This window comes from Salmo trutta, chromosome 1 (assembly GCF_901001165.1).
Source record: "Salmo trutta chromosome 1, fSalTru1.1, whole genome shotgun sequence".
Lineage (NCBI taxonomy): Eukaryota > Metazoa > Chordata > Actinopteri > Salmoniformes > Salmonidae > Salmo > Salmo trutta.
Genome location: NC_042957.1, coordinates 35,775,195 through 35,796,873, shown reverse-complemented (window position 1 = coordinate 35,796,873; position 21,679 = coordinate 35,775,195). Strand labels below are relative to the sequence as shown.

Below are 21,679 nucleotides of genomic sequence, written 5' to 3'. Positions count from 1 at the left end.
AACTGTTCGCTGCTCTGGCACCCCAATGGTGGAACAAGCTCCCTCACGACGCCAGGACAGCGGAGTCAATCACCACCTTCCGGAGACACCTGAAACCCCACCTCTTTAAGGAATACCTGGGATAGGATAAAGTAATCCTTCTAACCCCCCCCTTAAAAGATTTAGATGCACTATTGTAAAGTGGTTGTTCCACTGGATATCATCAGGTGAATGCACCAATTGTAAGTCGCTCTGGATAAGAGCGTCTGCTAAATGACTTAAATGTAATGTAAATGTATCTTCTGCACATCTACCATTCCAGTGTTTAATTGCTATATTGTAATTACTTCGCCACCATGGCCTATTTATTGCCTTAACTCCCTTATCTTACCTCATTTGCACTCACTGTATATAGAATTTTTGTTTTCTTTTGTTCTACTGTATTATTGACTGTATGTTTTGTTTATTCCATGTGTAACTCTGTGTTGTTGTGTGTGTCGAATTGCTATGCTTTATCTTGGCCAGGTCGCAGTTGCAAATGAGAACTTGTTCTCAACTAGCCTACCTGGTTAAATAAAGGTGAAATAAAAATAAATAAAAAATCCACATAGCAATGTTTTGAAATGCGGCCTTTTATTTTGAAGGATTCGTCATTACTATACTAAATTGACGTCATCTTTGGTGCTGCTTGCAGAATACTAGTTCTGAGCGCTCTAAACGCATGCAAATGGCGTCTTTCCAGACTCACACAGAACAACTGATTTTGATAAGCGCATCAACCACTGGAGCTTTCTATTATTATTTTGAATACGAGATAGTGTTTCAATGTTGATGTAAATAATAATTGAGCCAACCTGCAACGATTTAAGGACGTCTGAAAGGGATAGTATGGATGGAAAACAAGGCTCATGTTATTCCTCAAGAAAATTGACAAACGAAAGTCTGAATCCAAGGTAAACCTGGAAACATAACATGTTGTTACATTGTAAATATTACAGAATAGGTTTTCATGTTTGAGAGTCTCTGGTCTCAACGGGTTTGCATTAACGGAATGTAGCCTAAGATTGTTACCATGGTTACTTTACAGATATTTGTCTGAAAGAAGTTACTAAAAAAAGATATGCAATATTCTCTACAAGACACAATGTTCAATACTTCCTTTACCAGTTGTACATGCTGTAGGAGATGGGGTGTCCACAGGAAAGTATTGTTTACCCAACTTTTTGCGGCGCCGGTAGGTTCTGTCGGTGTATTTTCAATCTGTTGACACATCCGTGATGCCCAATATGTAAACGATAGCCTAATGTAACCAAATGTAGTTGACCGAAGCATGTTTCCTCGCAATCAGCTGGAAGTGTTTGCTGTTCGTTTAGGCTCTGCCATATTGTGCAAGTGTTTGTCACGTGTGTATTGCATCAGTATTGGAAATACCAACGATATACAGACCTGAAAGACTGATTGATAATAATACTCTGTGGATATTTTGTCTCATATTCGTACCTGCCAAAGGACCAACAACACGTATAACCGGCAAAGTATCACTTTATTAAGCATTCTGGCTTGTAGAGGTTGTGAGAGAACTTAAATGATCCAAACGCTCATTTATGCCCAAAGTAGAATTCTATGCAATTCAAAGTTGGGTCTTTAGGCTAGGGATGGTATGAATTGGCTGGCCTATGTAGGATAATGTCAACCAAATAATTATTCTGGCATACAGTAGTGGCCATTGCTTGTATAACCTCTGCAGGTGGTGATTCATGTTTTAAATATGTACAGGCTCAATGTTTTGGCCCAATGGTGTATATCAGGGATCATGAACTAGATTCAGCCGCTGGCCAATTTTTTTTCTTGAATGGATGGTCAGTGAGCCGGAACATAATAACAAACCATTTGTAGACTGGAAATTGACCACAAGAGGCCCCAACAGATAAAGCATAATCATTTCAAACCTTGCTTACATTTTGTACTGTATATGGTCATGTATATCTCTCTATTATGTGTGGGAATACCTTGAAACAGATTTCCCAAATTAAAATCAGTTGGAGCTGATTTGCTGGTGTTTTTAGTCCTTTTTTTTGCTCAGCAAACTTGGAAGCACAAATAAAATCACCCGCTGGGGAACCCAGGTGTATGCATCAGTGTTCTTCTGGCTTCATGTTGAGAGCCAGTGTGAAAGAAACTCAAACATTGAGAATGGGGTGGTGTTCTCCCTCCTTACAACACCAGCTGATCAGAATCTCCAAACCAACCCCATCATGGACAACTGTGTCAGCAACAGGTAATTGAACGCTTGAAGTTTTAGTTAAAATAGTGCAATGTATTGGGAATAGCGTGCCATTTGGGACGCACAACGTGACTCGACATTCCATGGTTACGTCATGTCTCACCAGCCAGTGAGGTATCACTCCCTTACCTCGTAGCCTACTTGATAGGCTTTCCTCCACACAATGCCCTCCAATGCTCAGACATGCCTATTTGCTTTAGCTGGAAACCTGCAGACACAGAAAAGCCTCTTGGACCACCGGCCTAGTCTGACTGAAGGTACAGACAGCTAAGTCTTTTATATGGGATTGTTACCATTTCCTTAGAAGCAAATTGGAAGGGAAAAATGGGGACCTCTGGTCAAAAGTAGTACACCATAGCCAATATGGGTCCCATTTGGGACTCCGTCTCTTATTCCTCTGAGTCCCCTCTCTCTGAATTGCAGTTGTATACACTACCGGTCAAAAGTAATAGAACACCTACTCATTCAAGGGTTTTTCTTTATTTTTACAATTTTCTACATTGTAGAATAATAGTGAAGACATCAACTTTGAAATAACACATGGAAGCATGTAGCAACCAAAGAAGTGTTAAACAAATCAAAATATATTTGGGATTCTTCAAATAGCCACCCTTTGCCTTAATTACAGCTTTGCACACTCTTGGCATTCTCTCAACCAGCTCCACCTGGAGTCTTTTCCAACAGTCTTGAAGGAGTTTCCACATATGCTGAGCACTTGTCTCAGCCTCCAGTATTTATGCTGCAGTAGTTTATGTGCCGGGGGGCTAGGGCCAGTCTGTTACATCTGGAGTATTCTCTTGTCTTATCCGGTGTCCTGTGTGAATTTAAAAATGCTCTCTCTAATTCTCTCTTTCTCTCTTTCTTTCTTTCTTTCTTTCTCTCGGAGGACCTGAGCCCTAGGACCATGCCTCGGGACTACCTGGCATGATGACTCCTTGCTGTCCCCAGTCCACCTGGCCATGCTGCTGCTCCAGTTTCAACTGTTCTGCCTGCGGCTACGGAACCCTGACCTGTTCACCGGATGTGCTTGTTGCACCCTCGACAACTACAATGATTGTTATTATTTGACCATGCTGGTCATTTATGAACATTTTAACATCTTGACCATGTTCTGTTATAATATCCACCCGGCACAGCCAGAAGAGGACTGGCCACCCCTCATAGCCTGGTTCCTCTCTAGATTTCTTCCTAGGTTTTTGGCCTTTCTAGGGAGTTTTTCCTAGGGAGTTTTTCCTAGCCACTGTGCTTCTTTCACATGCATTGCTTGCTGTTTGGGGTTTTAGGCTGGGTTTCTGTACAGCACTTTAGATTTCAGCTGATATACGAAGGGCTATATAAATAAATTTGATTTGATTTGTTGGCTCATTTTCCTTCGCTCTGCGGTCCGGCTTATCCCAAACCATCTCAATTTTAGTTGAGGTCGGGTGATTGTAGAGGCCAGGTCATCTGATGCAGCACTCCATCACTCTCCTTCTTGGTAAAATAACCCTTACATAGCCTGGAGGTGTGTTGGGTCATTGTCTTGTTGAAAAACAAATGATAGTCCCACTAAGCCCAAACCAGATTGAATGGTGCATCGCTGCAGAATTCTGTGGTAGTCATGCTGGTTAAGTCTGCCTTGAATTATAAAAAAAATAATTGACAGTGTCACCAGAAAAGCACCATCACACTTCCTCCATGCTTTACGGTTGGAAATACACATGCGGAGATAATCCGTTTACCCACACCGTGTCTCACAAAGACACGGCGGTTGGAACCAAAAATGTCCAATTGGAATCCAGACCAAGGACATATTACCACCGGTCTAATGTCCAATGCTTGTGTTTCTTGGCCCAAGCAAGTCTCTTCTTCATATTGGTGTCCTTTAGTTGTGGTTTCTTTGCAGCAATTTGACCATGAAGGCCTGATTCACTCAGTCTCCTCTGAACAGTTGATGTTGAGATGTGTCTGTTACTTGGACGCTGTGAAGCATTTATTTGAGCTGCAATAATCTGAGGCTGGTAACTCTAATGAACTTACCATCTGCAGCAGAGGTAACTCTGGGTCTTCCATTCCTGTGGCGGTCCTCATGAGAGCCAGTTTCATCATAGCACTTGATGGTTTTTGCGACTGCACTTGAAGAAACGTTCAAAGTTCTTGAAATGTTCCATATTGACTGATCATGTCTTAAAGTAATGATGGACTGTCATTTCTCTTTGCTTATCTGAGCTGCATTAAGACAGAAATTCCACAAATTAACTTTTAACAAGGCACACCTGTTTATTGAAATACATTCCAGCTGACTACCTCATGAAGCTGGTTGAGAGAATGCCAGGAGTGTGCAAAGCTGTCATCAAGGCGAAGGGTGTCTACTTTGAAGAATCTCAAATATAAAATATATTGTGATTTGTTTCACACTTCTTTTGTTACTACATGATTCCATATTTGTTATTTCATAGATTTGATGTCTTCACTATTATTCTGCACCGTAGAAAACAGTAAAAATAAAGAGAAACACTTGTATGAGTCCCGTGTGGCTCAGTTGGTAGAGCATGGTGTTTGCAACGCCAGGGTTGTGGGTTCGTTTCCCACAGGGGACCAGTACGGGGAAAAAATGTATGAAATGTATGCATTCACTACTGTAAGTAAAATGTAAATGTAAGTCGCTCTGGATAAGAGCGTCTGCTAAATGACTAAAATGACTAAATGACTAAAATGTAAATGAGTAGGTGTTCTAAAACTTTTGACAGGTAGTGTATCTCCAACAACCATCAACCAACCATGCAGGGGAGTGGAGTACCTTTAGTGAAGGAGGGCGGTGCAGCTGGATTAGTGTAAATGGAGCTGAAGAATATTTGTTTATTTAATGAGTAGTGAGACAGGCCAGGGTTCCAGTGCTGAATCCTGAACACTCTAGGAGCAAAAATGTCTGACGCAAAGTGGTAGGCCACACAAGCTCACAGAATGAGACTGCTGAAGCGCATAAAAATGTCTGCCCTCAGTTGCAACACTCACTACGAGTTCCAAACTCTCCCTGGAAGCAACGTCAGCACAATAACTTTTCGTTGGGAGCTTCATGAAATGGGTTTCCATGGCCGAGCAGCTGCACACAAGCCTAAGATCACCATGAGCAATACCAAGTGTCGGCTGGAGTGGTGTAAACCTTGTCGCCATTGGACTCTGGAGCAGTGGAAACGCATTCTCTGGAATGATGACTCATGCTTCACCATCTGGCAGTCCGACGGACAAATCAGGGTTTGGTGGATGCCAGGAGAACACTACCTTACCTGCCCCTATGCGCGTAGTCCTAAGTTTTGTGGAGGAGGAATATTTGTCTGGGGCTGTTTTTCATGGTTCAGGCTAGGCCCCTTAGTTCCATTGAAGGGAAATCTTAACGCTACAGCATACAATGACATTCTAGGCCCTTTCCTGTTTCAGCATGACAATGTTCTGCTTGGTCTCTGGTATTTTCTTAAGTACGTTACTGTTAGTGAACCTTGTGCTCTGGTAGACTGGAAGTCATTTCAGTTATGTCATACCTGCAGGTGGAATATGGTGGTCTACATCCCAAATGGAACCCTTTTCCCTATACTTTTCTGATCAAAAGTAGTGCCCTATCTAGGGAATAGGGTGCCTTTTCATGCAACCATGGTGTCATACTGTACTGGTAAGCATGGTAAATGTTAGAAAAGTCAGTCTTTTAAGCAGCTTAAATATGTTTGTGTCACTGACCATGAAGCCTGAAATGGCAGCGAAAAGTGAGAAATCCACCGATGAGCTGTTGAATTCATGATTAATGTCAAGTTCAGCTTTCGCTCATTTGCGCCTTGCAAACTTTTTAGACAGAAGGCTTCATTCATTTTATATGCACTGACAGCAAAGGCTTAGCTCACTGTTGAATCTTCATTCAGAGATTAAATATATTAAACTAGTCTCATCATTTCTATATTGAAAATGTAAAGATAGTGAACACATTGCATCCCTTTATGGTCCTATAGTTTAATAACCTTTGTTTGACCATAAAGCGATTGTGTCTACAGTACATCATGCAGTGGGCATAAAAGTGATGTAAAGAGTGTTTTAGTAAACATACAAATATTAATTACATTCCTGATGTAATTTCATACTATTCTGTGAAGATATTTAATTGTGTTATGCCGTTGATTTCACTAAGTGCGTAGTTTAATTAACCAGGATTCTCTTGGGACTTTCTGGTTGTCAGCAAATGTTGAGATCCTATCAGTGCTCATCCTTCCATGGAGGGAGGGGGGAGATGGGTGGCCTCCACTGTCTTTGGATGCATCTATTCCCAACATGGTGCTCATCGTGCACTACTTTTGACCAGGGCCTATAGTGAATAAATAAGGGTGCCATTTGGGACGCATCCTAGCATACAGACAGGAAGACCTTAATTCACCGATAAGGGAAAGGAGGACACCTAGTCAGTTGTACAACTCAATGCCTTCAACTGAAATGTGTCTTCTGCATTAAACCCAACCTCTCTGAATTAGAGAGGTGCGGGGGGCTGCCTTAAAATTGACAGATTTTTACCTTGTCAGCTCGGGGATTCGATCCAGAAACTTTTCAGTTAATGGCCCAATACTCTAACCACTAGGCTACCTGCCGCCCCGTTTGCTTCGCCACAACAAACAGATTCCCTGCAGTGTTTTAGTGATTCACAAAGGGAGAGATCTCACTTGACTGTATTTGGGTTGATCTCTGAAAAGGCAAAAGAGTAATTGCAGTCAATTTGCCCGCACACTCGAGAGAAGAGATGAGAACACCTTTTTATAATTAAAATGGTCTCTCTGCAATTGCCTCTGGTATTTGTATCTACGTAGGTTATTTTGTGCACTGATGTCTGTACTCCGCAATAAGTCAATGTAGTCTTGCTCTAGGCTAGTAAGACTCCACCTGGGAAATAGTCCAGACGTCCTAGAGACATAGAGAAGCTCCCTGGGGTATTGTTTAGATTTGATAAGATTAGATTTTTTTATTGTCCTCTGGGGAGGAAATACATTTCCATATGCTCGTACATAGACCACCAACAACATACACCCAGTCATAATATTTACAATACCAAACCAAACTTCTCTACTCCCAAGACGGCAGATTAAACAGACCGGAGATTAAGACTGCACGTAAACAGTAGAATATAGTCCATTAGCTGTTGAGTGTGTTTAAAGCTGTGGGGGTGAAGCTCCTGAACCGGGCCTTCTGGCAGCGAAAGGCTGAGAGGGGACTCTTTCAAAAGAGTGGTGGAGTGTTGTATGTCTCATGGTATGGTGGGGTATGGCAAATGGGAAAACTTTGGGCACCTCTTATCTCCTGAATGTTTTGGCATTCAGGTCCAGAAAGGGGTGCGGTCAAATAGTGATTGAAATCAAATGGAATGACCCTAACAATACATTTTGTTCTTGCTTAGTCTTTGCAGATATTGATATCAATATAATTCAGAGAGGAGCTACATACAGTGCCTTGCGAAAGTATTTGGCCCCCTTGAACTTTTCGATCTTTTGCCACATTTCAGGCTTCAAACATAAAGATATAAAACTGTAATTTTTTGTGAAGAATCAACAGCAAGTGGGATACAATCATGAAGTGGAACGAAATTTATTGGATATTTCAAACTTTTTTAACAAATAAAAAAGTGAAAAATTGGGCGTGCAAAATTATTCAGCCCCCTTAAGTTAATACTTTGTAGCGCCACCTTTTGCTGCGATTACAGCTGTAAGTCGCTTGGGGTATGTCTCAGTTTTGCACATCGAGAGACTGAAATTTTTGCCCATTCCTCCTTGCAAAACAGCTCGAGCTCAGTGAGGTTGGATGGAGAGCGTTTGTGAACAGCAGTTTTCAGTTCTTTCCACAGATTCTCGATTGGATTCAGGTCTGGACTTTGACTTGGCCATTCTAACACCTGGATATGTTTATTTGTGAACCATTCCATTGTAGATTTTGCTTCATGTTTTGGATCATTGTCTTGTTGGAAGACAAATCTTCGTCCCAGTCTCAGGTCTTTTGCAGACTCCATCAGGTTTTCTTCCAGAATGGTCCTGTATTTGGCTCCATCCATCTTCCCATCAATTTTAACCATCTTCCCTGCCCCTGCTGAAGAAAAGCAGGCCCAAACCATGATGCTGCCACCACCATGTTTGACAGTGGGGATAGGGTGTTCAGGGTGATGAGCTGTGTTGCTTTTACGCCAAACATAACGTTTTGCATTGTTGCCAAAAAGTTCGATTTTGGTTTCATCTGACCAGAGCACCTTCTTCCACATGTTTGGTGTGTCTCCCAGGTGGCTAGTGGCAAACTTTAAATGACACTTTTTATGGATATCTTTAAGAAATGGCTTTCTTCTTGCCACTCTTCCATAAAGGCCAGATTTGTGCAGTATATGACTGATTGTTGTCCTATGGACAGAGTCTCCCACCTCAGCTGTAGATTTCTGCAGTTCATCCAGAGTGATCATGGGCCTCTTGGCTGCATCTCTGATCAGTCTTCTCCTTGTATGAGCTGAAAGTTTAGAGGGACGGCCGGGTCTTCGTAGATTTGCAGTGGCCTGATACTCCTTCCATTTCAATATTATCGCTTGCACAGTGCTCCTTGGGATGTTTAAAGCTTGGGAAATCTTTTTGTATCCAAATCCAGCTTTAAACTTCTCCACAACAGTATCTCGGACCTGCCTGGTGTGTTCCTTGTTCTTCATGATGCTCTCTGCGCTTTAAACGGACCTCTGAGACTATCACAGAGCAGGTGCATTTATACGGAGACTTGATTACACACAGGTGGATTCTAATTATCATCATTAGTCATTTAGGTCAACAATGGATCATTCAGATATCCTCACTGAACTTCTGGAGAGAGTTTGCTGCACTGAAAGTGAAGGGGCTGAATAATTTTGCACGGCCAATTTTTCAGTTTTTTATTTGTTAAAAAAGTTTGAAATATCCAATAAATTTCGTTCCACTTCATAATTGTGTCCCACTTGTTGTTGATTCTTCACAAAAAAATACAGTTTTATATCTTTATGTTTGAAGCCTGAAATGTGGCAAAAGGTCAAAGTTCAAGGGGGCCGAATACTTTCGCAAGGTACTGTACACTGTGTGTAGTGGTAATTCAGCTAGCCCTGACGTTTCAGCTGCTGCCTTTCTCAAGGGATACTGGTAGGAATGGTTAGAAAGCCCTGGCCAGCCTGGCAGCTTGTTAATTCTGACTGGTCAGTGGAGGCTCCTCATAGGAGGAAGGGGAGGACCATCGTCCTCAGTGAATTTAATAAAAATAGTGAAACATTAAAGTTATCCGGCCTTTTTATATATTTTCAAGTCACCAAATAATTGATTTAAAATGCACTGTTTTGTAATGAAGGTCTAGAGTAGCCTCTATAGCACTCTGTAGGGTAGCACCATGGTGTAGCCAGAGGACAGCTAGCTTCTTATTTTTAAACCTAAGTAATTGTAGTGTGTGATATTTTTTACCAATTGAGAACTTTGGTCTAATTTCCTGAGATCAGGATCTTCTCTGGAAAAACATTTATTTTGGGGGTTTACCGCCAGGGCCCAGGTCTGGCAGTACTACTCTAGCAGGTCCAAGCTCTGCTGTTGGCCATGTGCTGGGGGATGACTGCAGGCACAGGTCATCTGCCAAGAGAATGCATTTAACCTCTGAATTGTGGAGACTTACACCAGGGACTGGGGATTTTTCTAGAATAATGGCCAATTGTATTATTTTTTTTATTTTTTTTAACCTTTTATTTAACTAGGCAAGTCAGTTAAGAACAAATTCTTATTTTCAATGACTGCCTAGGAACAGTGGGTTAACTGCCTTGTTCAGGTTGCAGAACGACAGTATTGAAGAGCGTGGGGCTGAGATTGCAACGCTGGCAAAGGCCCAACCTTGTTTTTTTATTTTTTTTATTTAACCTTAATTTAACTAAACAAGTCAATTAACAACAAATTCGTATTTAAACTTGAACATTGGCCTAATTCTGCCCTTACACAACTCTGCATGCAGGGTTTCAATGAGGTGTTTGTCCCATGGGACAATCTTGTTTTTCTCATGTGGACCCCACAACTTGCTGCCATAATGTTATGGTTAAATAATAATATTATTTTCTTGACAATTTTGAAGCTGGATATATTGCCAGTATACATTGATTTAATTATGTGATATGTTTTGGGCTCCCGAGTGGTGCAGTGGTCTAAGACACTGCATCTCAGTGCAAGAGGCATCACTGCAGTACCTGGTTTGAATCCAGGCTGCTTCACATCCGGCCATGATTGGGAGTCCCATAGGACGGTGCACAATTGGCCCAGCGTTGTCCGGGGTAGGCCTTCATTGTAAATAAGAATTTGTTCTTAACTGACTTGCCTTGTTAAATAAAAAATGTTTTACCCCCTACACCTCTTTGAATACCTTTTGTAAAACAGTCCTATATGCCAAATAATCAAATGCTTTTGGGAAGTCAATAAAGCAAGCATACAATTATGTCTTATTTTGGTGGACATGTTTATATATCAGGATTTAAATATGATCGGTCGTGCGACGTTTTGGTATAAATCCAATTTGGCTTTTACTGAAGATATTGTGCTTATTAAGGAAGTTTAGAACTCTTACATTTTATAATATTACAAAATACTTTCCCCAGGTTACTGTATACACAAATGCCTCTAATTGTAACATGCTGACTAAACCGGGCGCACACATGTTGCTTTTGTCCACCCACACCAGATGCGATCAGGACACGCAGGTTGAAATATCAAAACTAACTCTGAACCAAACCGAGTTAGTTTCTAGTAATCTCTCCTCCGTCAGGCTTCTTCTTCTTTGAACTTTACATGGCGGTTGCCAACCAACTTTAAGGTGCCCTACCACCACCAACTGGACTGGAGTGTGGACCTCAGTTCATCTTTCAATCACCTACGTGGGTATATGCTCCTAAAAACCAATGAGGAGATAGTGGAGGTGGGACTTGCCATGCGTCACAAATAGAACCAAGTTTTATTTTAGCGCCTTGTTACGCAGACGAGCAGTATGGATGCAATGATTGAATATATATATATATATATGTGTGTGTGTACATTTATTTTGCGACGCGGGTGGTGTGGTCAGCATGTTAGGGTCAAATGTTTCTCCGTTCTTAAAGATTTGGGTTATGAGTCCTTGGTTCCAGATGTCAGGGAAATAACCTACACTCAGGATCAAATTAAATAGGTATAGCCAATAGAAATGTTGCACAAGTGAATTTGAGCATCTCATTTAGGATGCCATCAGCTTTGCATGCTTTTTTAAATTGGAGGGCCTGAAGTTTCTTATAGAGCTCTTGCTCAGATTTTGATTGAATGGATTGGAAAAAGCTATAAAGGACAATCTCTCATGAATTTGCCGTTGTCCTGCGTTTGCATCAATTTAAACAGTGTGGTAGAGTTTTAAAATGAGTTGTACATATGTCACCATTTTGTATTGCTAACTAAGATGTTTGGTGCAGTGTTTGTAAATGGAAAACAATTGCATGAAAATGAGTCGTCTCTCGTTGAATGACAACAAAGACTACTGAAGAATCCCTGCTGTTGACCAATCACAGACGATGGCGCATAGACTTCGAGCTAACGACTTCGGGCTTGTCTCAAGAAAAATGTTTGTGTGGAACAAAAACAAACATGTTGTCTTAATATATATGCAGAAACTCTTCTGAACTGTTTCGGCTGGGAAGCATGCGGACGCCTTTACGCCATGTCTCCTGCAGAATGATGACATCTCCATCTTTCAGATTATTTATTTTTTAATTTAGGTTGATGAGTTCAGGCCCTGAATCTTCCACTTGTTAAATGATAGCGATTTCATGTTACAAAAATACAGTAACTACTAAATTGTTGAGTGAGATAACAAATGTTTGCTGTTATACATTGTTTATCTTTTATTTATTTTTATTAATTGAACAAGTTAACTTTGTGTGCAGTTTAGTGCAGATGTGCTGGAAGAGCTGTTTAATCTCACTTAATCCTACGGAGTTCTCCTGTCCTCTGTGATTTGTTGAGTGGTGAACAACGTGCACATTCTGGATTAGGGCACACCCTCTTGTGATGTCAGCATTGACTTTCTGGATGGTACGGGGATGAGTCTTTCCTTCTGTGATTTTATTTAGACTGGAAATAAAAAAAGGGGGGGGGGGTCTGCTGGTGCTATTAGCCTGCCTCAGTAGCCATGTTGCTATAGTTGCCACCAGAAAACAGTTGGAACTAGCTAGTAAGCTAACAGACGTGTGAATTTAGCTAGCTAACCCGATTTAAGATTGCTCTTTTAACATGCACTCTGTCATCTTTTTCTCTTGGGTTTATCTTCAATTGTACAATTTTATAACATCTTTTATTTTATTTTTTGCTCATTTCATTGTGTCCATCTCACTCTTAACTTAACAACCAAAAAGTTATAAAAAGTCAAGAGCTGTTCTTCTGCGTGACTGACACGCCTGACACCCAAACTGATATTTAATTTCAGAATTTATAATAAAATAAAATTAGGTTAAGTTTAGGGTCAGAGTTTGGTTAGGGTCAAGGTGTAAGGGTCAGTTTATGGGTTTTGCTAGTTGGTTTCTCTCTCTCTCACACACTCCTTCTCCCTACCTATCTCTCTAGCGGGGTGGCAGGTAGCCTAGCGGTTAAGGGTGTTGGGCCAGTAACCGAAAAGTTGCTGGTTCGAATCCTTGAGCCAACTAGGTGAAAAAACTGTCTGTGCCCTTGAGCAAGGACCTTAACCTGAATTGTCCCTGTAAGTCTGTTTTCTAAATGACTAAAATGTCATGTAAAATGCATCTCCCTATGTGTCAAAGTTGTTACTAGTGTTCTTTCCCTCCTGCCAGTATCCAAGCCAGGCTGGATCTGAGAGATCATCTTGTTTTGTGTAATTGTCTCAGTGCTGCTTCCTTTGTTGTTCTCTGCTGGTCAAGCAAAGTGGATTACTCTCCTCTATTCCTCTCCTCCTCTTTTGAAGGCTATGTGCTGCTTCCTGTTGTAATCCAATTTATAGACACAAATTGAGGAGACCTACAGTACATTTCACTTTTCTGACAGGCCAGATTATCTAGATTCAGGAGCCAGTGGTGTTCTTTTATCTCTCTGGACTTCTGCTAAGGGAATCAAAGAAGTCTCGCGCTCTCTCACAAATGACGCAAGATTTTGTTCTGGGTTAACCACGATTAAGTTAACACTGCTTACTCAGATGGTGTTAAATGTTAGTTGGTTTTGGAAATACTTTGCTGGCAGTATTGTAGCCCAGGTGTGGATGGATTGCAATTTGCAATCAGTTTCCATTGCTCACTATTTCCCCTTGTTACAATAGTGATACACCTGAAGTAAATATGTATAAAATAGCAACAGCCACTTTATGCCAAGGAAGTATCTTAGTCATGACACTGAATTTGTCTAGGAATATAAAGGCAGGCCTGATGCATGTTTAAAAAGGTGATATAAAAAGTCAAATTATCCCAAGTAACACTTTGTCCTCCAACAAGCCAGTGTTTAGCCCGTGTTTCCCTCCAGCCATTAGAATATGTTGCATTTACACCGTTATGTGTTCCCATTCATTCTGTTGGTGAATCTGTTTCCTTTGCAAAGTGAATAATGACTTTACTGGAAGACTTGAGTCCCATAATAATGTATTCCAATATGCCTAAGCAGGGCAGCCTTCATCTGTACACACACACACACACAGCATTCATTCATTTGATTATGGAGACGTTGATAAATTGATTTAAAAATGAGAGCTGAACATAATGTGTGTTGGCATCTCAGTGCTGTATAGTATCCTGTTCTATTACTGCAGGTGACAGCCTGGTAGTCTGCAGTCATAATGGGCCTGCTGCCTCCAAATGTAAGATTCCCTCCATCCCACCCGTTCATCACTTATCTGTGTATTAATGTGATAACACATCAGGGTGATATCTTAATTTCACAATCCAGACCTCAAATAGGAAGCACATCAACTCAGCAACCACAGAGGTTTTCAATTTCAACACCGAGTCAAACAGATCGAGAGCGAAATATGTGCCTCTTGTAGCGCCACCGTGTGGTCAAGCTGAATGTGCGTGCATATGTTGAGTCTTGACAGGGTTTGGAAGATGTGAACCATATTTGTGTACAATACAAATATCCATGTCTGATTTATAGACACAGGCCTATGTTTTGTTCTGAAAGGGGAAGAACAGTTCAACTAAGCTCAACAAGCATTAACTTTTATTTTTTTTAAATAATCAATGGGTGAAAGTCTACACACCCTTGAACAGTTTTCCCATTTGAGACTCTCCTTTACTGTCCAGCCACACCAGCGTAGGCTCAGAGTGCCAGCCTTCAGATTTACATTTTGAGTATTTGGTGCACGGTGGCGGAAGGTGGAGACAGTCTATCGGAGAGGCTGAGGTTGGAGAGACAAAAAATAAGATGTCTTGTAGAGCACATCACTTGACAAGGGGTTCAAGTGAGGAATGGGTTCCGCTGGAAACAAACACTGCTCATTCAACCTATAGAATGTTGTTTTACATTATACTTACTACCAGTGGAAAGTTAAACATGTATTGTAAACCAGAATGGATGGACTGTAATTGTTGTCCAACGATTAATGTTATTATGAGTGATAACTGTTGTCACCCACATGTTTCTGGCTGTGAACAGTGAGTATTTGGCGCATGTTGGTGGAAGGTGGAGACAGTCTGGGAGGTTAAGGGTCTGCAGGCAGGAAGATAAACAAGAAGATGCATTGTTGAGCACATCGCTTTACATGCGGTTCAAGTGAGGAATGGGATCTGCTGAAAACGAGTCATTCAACCTACAGAATATTTAACATTATACTTATAGTTTTTTAGTTTTTTTTTTAGATTTGCTTTTCAATTAAAGTAGTCTTTACACTCTTGAAGTTTTTACATTTGGGATCGACTCGGACTCAAATGTGAGTCAATGCCAAGTCCCCCGAGTCTCAAATGGAGTAGGCCCAAACCCACCACGTTGACTCTCTAGCCTGCCTCAGTGGCCAGATTGACTCCCTCTGAATTCTGTGTTTTTAAAATGGATTATTCCATTCTTTGATTTTATTTAGGCTACTAGCCTGGTTACTACCCGTAAAAAGAAGTTGGAACTAGCTAGTAAGCTAACTGACAAATTTCAATTCAGCTAGTTTTATACTGATAGAATGTACAACTTTAATACTGTCATAAGAAGGTTCCGGTCCATTCCAGTATTCTAATTCTAAATTCCCTGTTTATACAACAGTAGGCGTAATCCTAGATGCCTACGTTCCAGTGTTGTGTATTTCACTATTTTTGTTTTATAGTACACTACATTTGACCAGAGCCCAAACGGCACCCTTTTCCGTACGTAGTGCACTACTTTTGACCTGAGTCTTTTGACCAGACCCAAGTGATACATGGACCTATGGGCCCTGGTCAAAAGTAATGCACTAAATAAGGAATAGGGTGCCATTTGGGAAACCGCCACCGAGATCCCCATGTACTGTAGCTATTTGACTCTATTCCCTTACAGCCTGTAAGGAGTGCAGATGCTTGAAGCCATAAAGCAGGGTGATGAGAGACTTAATCCATATCTGTGTTTGTCTCTATGTATTTCTCTCTCTTGCAGATGGAATGCATGGTGGTAGCAGAGAGCATGCAGAGGTACAGGAGGCTGCAGTTTGAGAGAGGTGAGTGGACAGGCAACATCTTAGGTTTCTTCCTAGGTTCCTGCCTTTCTAGGGAGTTTTTCCTAGCCACCATGCTTCTGCATTGTTTGCTCTTTGGGGTTTTAGGCTGGCTTTCTGTATAAACACTTTGTGACATCTGCTGATTGGTCATTTGATTGGTTGATTGACAAGCTGTGGGAGTGGTGAGAGAGTTGAGGAGTCACTGGTTATTCATCAATGTGACTCCCTCCTTCCTTCACTGTAGACCTATCTTAACCTCTGAAACATTATAGAAGACTCTCAGAGAGAAGAGACTGAGAGTGGACTCTGGACAGGTCACAGCTGTGATTGCTGACCCAGTGACCCTTGAACCTTAACCCTTACCATACAAAGGCTGTAGAAGTAGAGAGAATGGAGACACTTGACTGTTTATTCAGCTTTCTCTTTCCACTTTTTAGGCCTGCCTTTAAAGGTATAAGGCTCTCAGAGAGAAGAAGAGAGTGGTAGGCTGGCAGCTTTTTCTCTCCATCTTACTAATCAAATTCAGTTTGACTGGATTTGTGTTGGATTTAATTGGCAACATCCTCAGAAAAACAATCCCAAGACATCTGGCTCATGAATAATGGTGGATGAGCACTTTCTCATTTCAATGGAGCCACACACACACACACACACACACACACACACACACACACACACACACACACACACACACACCCACAGCAGTTGTTATGTATCCTGTACTAGATGAGTGAGGCTTTTATTTTGACTCCTGTCCACAGAAGAGTTCCCAGATGATTAGCATAATTGTGATAAAAGAGATCAAACCAGGACAAATAATCATACTTTCTCTCAGAATAGCTTTTATTAAGATGCCAAAGATTGTCAATTGAAAAAGTATTTAAAAGCTGTGCTAGTAGTCTTGTTCTACTTCTATTGGGTGTTCCATTCCCACATTGAGGTATGAGGTCCCAGCCATAGATATAGAATGACTAGTATGTTCTGTGATGAATGGACCGGCGGCCATATTGAGTGTACCAGTAATTCTATTTCTATGATGCCAGGCAGCTCTGTCCCTGTGTGATGGGAGAAAAAGTAAGGAAAATGGACTGAAGGTGGATTACCTGAACTTATCCAATAAGAAATCCTAATTTTAGTTTTCCATTACAAAACGTTTTGCTACGTAATGAATACAGTCCTGTCCCTGTGTGTGTTCCACAGAGGTGCTGTTGGACCCATACCGGACCTGGTGCCCGTCCTCGTCGTGCCAGGCAATGGGCCAGCTGAAGGAGATGGAGTTGCCACAGCTGGTCCAGTGCTCTGTGTGTAGGCTGGAGTTCTGCTCGGCCTGCCGGGACAGCTGGCATAAAGAAAATGCCTGCCAGGACAACACCTTCCGACCCGGGGAGACCAGGTAGGATATTACTGCAACACACCTGTACACTATACATACCTATACGCTAACACTGTACACTATCACACCAATACCAGGGGTTGGAACCGGTTCAGGGAACAGAACAGAAAACCGAAAGTCATCTGTTCTGGAATATAACCTTTATTTTCAAATCTTGAGAACTGGTTAATAATATTATTTTTCATTACAAAAATATTCCTAATGTCTAGTATATAATTATGTTATTCTGTGAAGTATAAAGCTAGTAATAACCTAAATGCATTCCAATGCATGTCATGATGTTCATTGCTTTAAACCAAGCCCCCTCCCTCTATGTCCACCCCTCTCTCTTGCACCCTCCCCACCCGAGAATTTTTGGTCGCTTCTGCGTGAATTGGTGAAGTAAATTAATGAGCTAAATGTAAAAACATTGTTGATTTCACAGGTAACATTTTTTTATGAAAAGGAACTATATATAGAGAATATATGAACCGTGTATTTTTGGGGGGGGTAGGTTGAACCATTTCAGAACTTTACTTTCTGGTTGGAACACCAGCACGGAATGAACAAAATAGGGGTTCTGCTTGGAACGGAACAATTTTGGTTCCAACCCCTGACCAATACACTATTACACCTTCCTACCTGGGGTGACCAGGTAGGCTTTTACAGGTAGGCTTCAACACAACACTGGATAACACAACACTCCTACTGTAGACTAGTGATACAACAACACTAAGGAGGACTACACAGGATAGGTTCAGTAGGAAGAAAACGTTTCGAAACTGAGTGAAGTGGGAAGGTTCTATCTGAATGTGCTCAATAACACAGCCCAATAAAGACTCAATGACGCAGTGATTTTTAGCTGTTCTTGTTGCTCTTGTTATTCTTGACAGTGCAGTATGTACTGGTCTATATACGTCCCACCTTGACGTCTCTTGTCTTTCAGTTCCTTCTACAAGAGCGGTGGCGACGCGCTCATCAAGCACTGTCCCAAATGTAAGGTGTACATCGAGAGGGACAAGGGCTGTGCTCAGATGATGTGCAAGAGCTGTAAGCATACCTTCTGTTGGTACTGCCTGGGGTCTCTTGAAGTGACTTAACCAACCAACATTGAACAGACACACACACACACACCCTTCTGCTGGTACTTCCTGAGCCTGCAATAGAAAACACTAATACTAACACTCTAGTGATCTATTGAATTGTTTGGGACCTGCACAAAGTGACCAAGCAACAGAGTTTAAAAAAGCACATGCCACATATGATGCAATGTATATATATTTTTAAATAATCTGATTTTATACAAACTTACTTACATACAGTACATGTATATATCTTGGCCAATGTCAATTTTTCCAATGGATCTGCCCACACATTTAACCATGACTTAACACATTTAATCCAGGATTTAACCCTGATAGTGATTCCTACTCTCTCCAGGATGACCTCCTCCTGATGCACTATGACAAAGGGCCGTGCAGAAACAAACTGGGCCTCTCCAGAGCTTCAGTTATCTGGCACCGGACACAGGTACTGTATTGTAAAAATGACACATTAGTTGACTTTAGCTCAGCGGGTTAACACAGGCTTTTGGTATGCTGGAGTCCCAGGTTCGAGCCCAGTCAGTCACACGGGCTAGCTGTGGCAGCAGTATCTACTATATGTCCTATGGTACAGTTACAGATACTTTGAAAATGAGGACCTGTATGTCATTGAAAAGAAAAAGGAAAAATTATTATCACAAATGGGTACTAAGTGACATAAAAAAATCCAGCCACTCATGTAGGTTTGAGGTTTAAAGTTATGTCTGTCACGGAAGGAGGTCTAGGAGAAAGTCTCAGACAAAATAGGGATGAACATTTAAAAAAGAGTATTGATAAGTGTGTGTGAATATATCTGTCCCCACTAGTTCCTCTAGGTCTTACGTAGGTTTAACGCCACTATAAGGATGCCCTAACTGCTTCATCAATATTTTAAAGGGGTTGTTGAAAGCTCTGCTCCCATTAGACTCAACACAATGGACACTAAGTGATGTATGTATATATCTGTGATGTCAAAGAGGAAAAAGCAAAAGGATGATTCAGTGTCATAAACACTGTGGACGCCAGCCCTGTCTCACTGTACATTTTATGTTTTGGGAACTACTTCCCCCTTGTGGATAGTCAGTGTACTACTGCTCAGGCAAATGAGAGATTGAATACATTTTGTGTTGGTGCACCATTGTACTGTACATCACTTCTCTCTGATATCTCTGTGATGTTTGGGTTAAAACAAGCACATTATGAATCCCATGTTACAACTAGTGATCTAAAAAGGTCTTAGATAAATTTGCTTGCTAGTTAGTGTTGAAGAGGGTATATAGTAAAAGCACACTTCCACATCTCTCTCCAGGTGGTGGGGATTATTCGCTGGCTTCGTGCTGCTCCTGCTGTTGGCGTCTCCCTTCCTCCTCCTAGCCTCATCCTTCATTCTGTGCTGCAAGTGTAAATGCAGTAAAGGGGATGACGACCCTCTGTCAACCTAACCAACCCCACCCTGGGCACAGTCATGCCAGCTTACCTGACAGACAGGGGCACCAGGCCTGTTGGTGAACTTGGTGGTTGGTTAGTCACCCCCGTATTGGGTTTTTGTCCCTCCCACCTGCCCAGTGGACTCTTAGGGATTGGTGGATTGGTCGCTGGGGCAGAGCAGTACAGGTAGATGAGGAATACAGCCAGCATGTTTGGTTGAGAGGGCACTAACTCTGTGGTTCTGTTGTGATGTTCCATGTGTTAAGAATGGCTGGGCCTGCAGAGGAGAGAACGGAACACAGCACCAGTCAATGTTGGCTGTTACTTCAGAGGGCTTGGAAGATATTCTCAATATGGGATCATGTATGTGTGTCGGGTTCAAGGTTAAGTTTTTTTTTTTTTGTCTTGTACATCTATCTTTGCTTGTTTTGGGGGACTGCAAATAGAAGTTTGGTATATTTGGCGGGAACAGCCTTGGCTATCAGCCACGGTATGTGGAAGTGTCTCCTTCAAGTTTATAAGGATTTCTTTGGGGGTTATTTATTTACCAACCCCTTCTGCCTTCCCTCACTCTTCAGTTTTCTATACAGACCTGGTTTTCATATACTTGAAAAATTGATTCAAATACTTTGAGCATTTGCTTGAGTCTGCCTGGTTTTCAGTTTTGGGAATTTTCAATTGGTTTATTAAGCCAGGTAAGCTCAAACAGGCACAGATAAAGTATTTTTAACAGATTTGAAGTACTTCTATTTCTATAAGAACATAAACAATGATTGTAGATGTTCAGTTTGTGTCATTTAAGCTTAACCTCAGAGGACTCACAACATCCCTAGACTATATTATGAGTGTTTTGTTTTGTATTATAGACTCGCTAGGAAGTAATTGTACACCCGATGTCACAGGAAGACCAAAAAGATCATCAAGGACATTACCCACCTGAGCCACTGCCCGCTATCATCCAGAAGGCGAGGTCAAAGCTGGAACCGAGAGACTGAAAAACAGCTTCTATCTCAAGGCCATCTGACTGTTAAACAGCCATCACTAGCACATTAGAGGCTGCTGTCTATAGGCATAGACTAGGAATCACAGGCCACTTTAAGGAATGGAACACTAGTCACTTTAATAATGTTTACATATCTGGCATTACTCATCTCATATGTATATACTGTTTTCTATACTATTCTATAGTCTCTTAGTCACTTAATGTTTACATATCTGGCATTACTCATCTCATATGTATATGCTGTATTATATACTATTCTACAGTATCTTAGTCACCTAATAATGTTTACATATCTTGCATTACTGATTACTCATCTCATACGTATATACTGTATTCTATAATATTCTACATTATCTCGTTCACTTAATGTTTACATATCTAGCATTACTCATCTCATATGTGTATATACTGTATTCTATACTATTCTACTGTATCTTAGTCCGTTCCGCTCTGAAATTGCTCGTCCATATGTATATAGTCTTAATTCATTCCTACTTAGATTTGTGTGTATTGGGTATATGTTGTGTAATTTGTTAGATATTACTGCACTGTCAGAGCTAGAAGCACAAGCATTTCGCTACACCTGCATATCTGCTAATCACGTGTATGTGACCAATAAAATGTGATTTGATTTGATAAAAAGATGTGAATGTTGTTCAGCGTAACCTACAGGTTGAACGTCTACTGTATGGTTGAGGATGTTGTATGTTCTACTCTAGGTCAACCTTGCCAACACTTAGAATTGACTCGTTCTCCAGAAGAAGACTATTTGTAAACCTTTAGCATTGAATCATTTGCTTAAATCCAGGGGGGATGGTGCAACATTGATCTCTCAGTATTTCTATCAAACACAGTAGAATAAACAGCAT

The 21,679-nt window shown here is 41.2% G+C and overlaps 1 protein-coding gene across 1 annotated transcript; it reads left to right on the top strand.

Annotated features, from left to right (window-relative positions):
* Positions 1 to 683: 683 nt before the first annotated feature.
* On the top strand, positions 684 to 20,496 carry rnf144ab (ring finger protein 144ab). The gene is made up of 6 exons (XM_029754983.1): positions 684 to 932; positions 15,865 to 15,925; positions 17,126 to 17,318; positions 18,244 to 18,388; positions 18,738 to 18,832; positions 19,689 to 20,496. Exons 1-6 carry the CDS (start codon positions 888 to 890, stop codon positions 19,819 to 19,821), a joined length of 672 nt encoding a protein of 223 aa, XP_029610843.1. The 5' UTR covers positions 684 to 887; the 3' UTR covers positions 19,822 to 20,496.
* Positions 20,497 to 21,679: the final 1,183 nt, after the last annotated feature.